The sequence below is a fragment of the Ailuropoda melanoleuca genome, chromosome 5 (genome assembly GCF_002007445.2).
Source record: "Ailuropoda melanoleuca isolate Jingjing chromosome 5, ASM200744v2, whole genome shotgun sequence".
NCBI classification, from domain to species: domain Eukaryota; kingdom Metazoa; phylum Chordata; class Mammalia; order Carnivora; family Ursidae; genus Ailuropoda; species Ailuropoda melanoleuca.
The window spans coordinates 109,119,052-109,125,051 of record NC_048222.1 but is presented as its reverse complement, the minus strand read 5'-3'; the positions used below and the strand labels follow the sequence as shown (position 1 = coordinate 109,125,051).

The 6,000-nt window shown below is 38.3% G+C and overlaps 1 protein-coding gene across 4 annotated transcripts in view; it reads right to left on the bottom strand.

The window, feature by feature from the left end:
* The window catches only part of SLC10A7 (solute carrier family 10 member 7), a 260,057-nt gene that overhangs the window by 35,414 nt on the left and 218,643 nt on the right, over positions 1-6,000 (bottom strand). For all 4 annotated transcript variants that reach the window (XM_034661552.1, XM_034661551.1, XM_002916240.4 and 1 more), the window contains 2 exons: positions 1,991-2,156; positions 842-893 (listed from right to left, as the gene is read on the bottom strand). In XM_034661552.1, the coding sequence (XP_034517443.1) occupies positions 842-893; positions 1,991-2,156 (218 nt within the window). The remainder of the gene's footprint in view (positions 1-841; positions 894-1,990; positions 2,157-6,000) is intronic.

The following is a 6,000-nucleotide window of genomic DNA, read 5'->3' as shown; positions in this document are numbered from 1 at the left end:
AGGAAAGATGAACTAGGGCACAGAGACCAATTTAATGAGGACAGCCCAAGCAAGGACTAGAAATGAGGATGCGTGAGGTTCCTCCAGGGAACAGCAAAGATTCCACCTCAACCCAAAGCTTAGATAGCATCAATGCGAATAGTGGTTCCCCTAGCCCCCCAAAATGAACTTCATTCTACGGGCGCTGGAACCACTGAAGATCTCTGAGAAGAGCTAGTATGAGAACTTTAATAAGAAAAGTTCATCTTAGAAATGAAGATATGTATAAAATACCCACTGCAGCAGTCCACGGAGAAGAGAGGCAATGAGAGCCTGAATTAGGGACGCCGCTTTGAGAGCACAGAAAATATTACAGAAGTAGGGCCAATACATTTTTAAAATAGTGATGCAAAGGATTCTGGTCTGAGTAACTCTATGGATGGTGATCCCAATAACAGTAAAGAAATGAGAGAGGAAGTATTGGGAGAAAACTTGAATTCCATCCTGAGACCGAGGTCTTGTTAAGATGGGTGAAGCTATCTAGACGGTGAGCAATAAATAGTGCTGGAACTCAGGAAAACCATCGGAATGGAAGGTCTGGGCTTGAAAATCCTCAGCAGGAAGCTGAAGCCTCGAGCCAGCAGAACAGAGGAGGCCGCCTAAGCACACGATGGGAGCAGATGACACAAGGGCCATAGACAAACCCTTTGGAAATGTCTGCAACCTGAGGGTGGCAGGAGCAAGGCAGAATGGTCAGGAGTCAGGAGAAACACTAGAACAGCAGAGGGGCAGAGAAGCCAAGTAAATAGCACCATTTGTCATTTAGAAAACTAACAACCATGAGAGATACCGTATCACTTACCTTGTTGAAAAGAGGAAGGTTAAAAGCATGAAACTCAGCTGAACAGAAAATACTGGAAAAAAAAAAAGAGCGAATCTAAATTAAGGGTGTAAAGATATCTGTAGCATATTTACTGGCATGCTTAATTTTATCTGCAACTTATAGGAACTCAAGTAGAAAAACAAACCTACATTGCNAACTCAGCTGAACAGAAAATACTGGAAAAAAAAAAAGAGCGAATCTAAATTAAGGGTGTAAAGATATCTGTAGCATATTTACTGGCATGCTTAATTTTATCTGCAACTTATAGGAACTCAAGTAGAAAAACAAACCTACATTGCGAAACCGATAGAATCACTGAAGTTAGTGGGTCTCAACTTGTTCTTATGGAAGATATCCCCAGGCATCATCATGATGTCTACTACTCTGCAAATCTAAAACCCTCCTTGATCTGAGACTTGGTTATTTAATTCGTTCAATTTAGAAAGAGCTGGTTTACGCTATGGGTGTTTACAGCAAAGAGCATAACTGCAGTAGCATATAATATATATTTTGGAATAACTCATGTCGATTTTAATAACAAAAGATTCTTAGGTATTATAATTACAAAGTTATCTTTGGCATTACAGGATAAACAGAACAAAAGGCTGATTTTTGATCCTTGCAGTTACTTGCATATCATAGTTCACCGCTTCTTAAAACAAAATGATATTACCTTGGGTATCTTTTAATAGGAAAGATGATGTAAATATCCACATTCTAACTAATTCGGTCAATTATTATACTTGGAAAATGGCAGTATCAAGTGAATAAAGACTACTTTTAACTCACAATAAAGGGTAAGATTGGCTTCAAGTTATAGTAAAATAAATTGGCGAAAAAGTGCTCAATCTAACATTTGAATGTGACAGATCCCATGGCTTCTTTCATCTGGCATCAACTATTATAAATCACACATAAAAAACAAAGGACAGTAAATCATAAATACGTAGCGGATGTCTTCTCAAGGAACACACACACACGATCAAGTCACTGAGCACCAAAGCTGAAGCTCAGGACTCTTTCCTAATCGAACTGACGTTCGGGATGAACGCAGGGGACACAAAGTGCTGCTTGTGGCTCCCGAGGAGACTGAGGGGATCAGCAAGGATGCCCCACCTTCCAACTTACTTATGAGCAGTACGAGGACGAGGCTGACTGTATCGAGGTCGATACTCGGGTTAGAGAACGTGTCGCAGAACGTGGTGTAGATGATGAGGAGGAGCACACTGCTGCTGACGGCGCCGAGAGGCAGTTTCTCTCTCTCCAGCCAGTCCTTGATGTATCTTCGGACAATCTGAAACACAGAGAGCAACAGGTTGCCTCTTTTCGAAGATGTAGGGTGTTGAGCTGGGCATCGCAAAGTGATTCTGACAGCAGAAAGACATAAAGGAAAGAGAATAATTTGGCTGATGGCCACAGCGGATTTCAAAGCTTCCTTGCCACGCCACTCTTCTTCTGGGGATTTAACATTTGTAGTGCACCTTCCACTGTGTCCGTAATGAGAGTAGATTTTCAACTGCATTCAAATCCATCCTTAATCATGCCAAATGCTCTTTGCTAGCTGTCACTGAGACGTGCCCATTAAGGCTCCCCAAAGTTTATGTCCTCTGCTGATCCTAATGGATGTGTGTAATTATCACAGTCCCCTTTGCCTCAACAGACGATTCCAAGTGCAACTTTGGGAATCTTAAAAATCTGACATCTTCAAGAATTTCAAGACAGTAGATAATCGAAAGTGATCCATGGAACATATTAATATTTAAAATGCAAGCAATGCACCAGAAGTTTTTAATTAAATTATAACTCATGCTTGAAAAGCAAAAGTGCATGTGTTGTGGGAGTTTAAATAATTCAAACTCTGAATATCTAGAGTTTTTGTGAATCCAAAGACAAATGCCATTTGCATGCTTTTAGAATCCCAGAATTAACACTTAAAAATGAATAAACCTGTCCTAACTCTCCTACAAAAGGATGAGTGAATAAAGTTACACAGCAATCCTCTCTTCTTTAAAAATCAAATCAGATTTTTAAAATCAGGACAGGCTGATTTTGGTGATGACTTTTGCTTGGATATAAAAGTGAACCAATCTACTTAAAACCTTACACTTTTGAAAGAAGCCGAACAAACGCTGTAATAAGGACTATGGTTGAGACCTATTAAGTTTCGAGTCACTCATTATCCTGCATAATTGAACATGAGATTTCACAACAGGCTGAATTACCATGATCCATTAGCAATAATGAGGTCAGGGAACTTCTCCTGACAAGGCTGATGGGGTTCTGTCATCTTCTACTCTGTGGCTAAAAAGGTTTAATTCGCAATGGAGCATACCTTCACAGATACTCAAGAACAAAGCAAACTACTCTCAAGAGAACCTCTGAACGAATGGCTATTAGATCAACTCCATCCATTCTCAAAGACTCAGTAAGGGAATTACCAATCTTAATAAAGGAAATTCTGGCAGAAAGCTGACCAGTTGGTACAAAGTACAGGAACAACACCTTCAAGGTTGGGTGGGCCGGGAAACAGTGCTTTATATATATGTAGATAAATAGTGGTTAAATATTTAAAAAAATAGATCTTGTAATTAAAATTATAGCTGGATTTATTTTAAAAACGTACAGTTTTTCTTTTTGTAGATGTGATCCCAAACCATAGTAATTTATCAAGTGTTCGCTTTTTTCTTTAAGGTTAAAATGAAGTAAGGTATAGGGGCGTCCGGCTGGCTCAGTTGGTAGAGCATGGGACTCTTGACCTCAGGGTTATGAGTTTAAGTCCCACGTTGGGCACAGAGATTACTTAAGAAAACTGTAATAAGGTAGAGAGAAGTTAAGAGCAGTTCTGTCACACAGTGTTATCGGGCTGATGCATTAGGACACAAATTTGGGGTAATAGTGCTTGAGGTACCCAGATGGCCCCATGTTCAGATATGTCACTGTGGGGGTAACTGCTCACTAGAAGGCTACAGAGAGACTTCATTTAAAAGGTTATTTCATAATCTATCATGTTTGGTAGCATAAAACTAGTAGTTGCCCAAATTTAATACGACTCAACTCCTTTAGGAAATAAAATAAATGGAAGTTACACAGAGTTATTGAAATTGATGCTGTGCTCCAATCTTGTTTTAATATACAATGATTAAAGACACAAAAGTCTTCTCTCTGCAACAGGTTATAGAATGTATGATCCCAATTCCCAAAGCAGAAGTGTCTTCTTCTACCACCACTGACCCCACTGACAAAATAAATAGATAAATGTGAATGAGGTATAACTTGGAAGTCAAAGCCATTTTGAAAACCATGACAAATCTCTAATCATCGATCAACTTTATAAGCTGCAATTTGACTTAGCCGACCTAATGACCTCTTTTTTCAATACAAAGTATCAGAGCCTCACAGTATAGTAGGACTCTTTCAATATGGCAGGAAACATGGACTCCTAAGTCCTGCATCCTCTTAGCCAAAATGTCTTTCTTCTAAACACATCAATGTGTTAACGCTGGATACTTAATCTCAATAAAGAAAACAACTAAAAAGTTGGAAATTGGACAGACTCACAAGTGAAGCAATAACCCTAAGGGAAAACAGATCGTCTTTCACTGTTTTTAGTCTTGTAGTGATATTTGTCTGTGTTTTCCAAGCAAACTATTTTATAGCTTTGACAGGCTCCATAGAGCTTTTCTATCTGCTTCTAAAGTTAAATTCACAAAGCGGCTGCTTTTGCAAACGTGTAGCGAGAAAAGTGTTAAAATCTTTCATAAACTACTGGGTGAAGTAGTGTTGATATGCCTTAAAGATAAGCTTTGGATATAAACGTCAAGAAACTTCATCTTCTCTTCGTTCAGCCACTTACACTTTTGATAGAATCATCCTCCATTTGTCAAGAATCTATGTCATTTAAAAATCCTCCAAATTTCTTTGCCTTGTAGAAACATTTAATAACCTTATAGGAAACAAGCCCTTGCTAGAGATAGCAACCCAACCTGATATAGACGCCTCAGAATTCCCTCTTCAGGGGGGAAAAAAAAGTCAAGATGGGGTAGGAAAAGACATCTTGATAAGGTGGCCAGTTGTAGCTTTCTTCAGGATCTCTACTAATTCATTTGCACTCAGAGCTCACAGAAACTAAGGCATTCAACATTAGATGACAAATCCTCGTTGACTTGCTGTTCCCCATGGAGGGGGAAGGAAAAGCATTTTCCTCAGCAAGCTCTTTATTGTTTCACTTTCTTCATTTTGATTTTCTCTATTGTAAATTAAACACCAGGAGAGCTTAAAGGGAAACCTAGACTTGAATCCTAGTACTTTGAATAAGCTGAGCCACATATCAATTACTGTATGACCTCCAAGCCTGAGAAACCTGAGAAAAATATGTCTTAGGTGAGGAATGTTTATATACTGAGATAACTGAGAAGTGTAATATCCATCACTTTAGTTTTCTCCAATTTTTTTCTGGGGCATTTTCTTGCTCTTTTTTCTTCCACTCTGTCTTTATATTTATAAATTGATTTTTGAGTGGGAATATGTGATGGATAATTTTTCATATTAAGGCTGAATTTTAAAGATTCATTTTTCTTCAAGGTGACTTTAGATTGCTTCTTCAAGTTTTATCCTCTATTCCACTGAATCCATATATTTTCATAAGGTGTTTGCTTTTTCTTTAATAGTCTGTTGAAATGTAGAGCCAGCGATACAAAATCAAATCCAATGTATGTAACACTTTTCTTTAAAAATATTTTTATTAAATATTGAGTAGATTCAAAATAATATCTAAAAAGTATAAACAGTAAACACCCATCATCTACTTAAGTACTATTTAAATTGTCTCATGAGAGAACTTGTGTGGATATTCTCCTGCTCAGTTTACAGTTGAAAACAAAGGCACAGAGAGCCCAAACAACTGGCATAAAGTGTTAAAAAGTCACGGGGGGTGGTGGGGGTATGAGCAAGGAATATGACCTCTACCTCCTGAGGCAACAGAGCTTCATGGTTAGAGGTATGGACTTTGGAGCTTCTTTCTCTGTAATCTTGGGCAACTCCTCAACTTTCCTGTGCCTCATCTGTAAAATGTAACCAGTAGTAGTCATAGTGAAGAGTAAGTTATTGAATAAATATAAAATGCTTTAGAACCAGGGCCT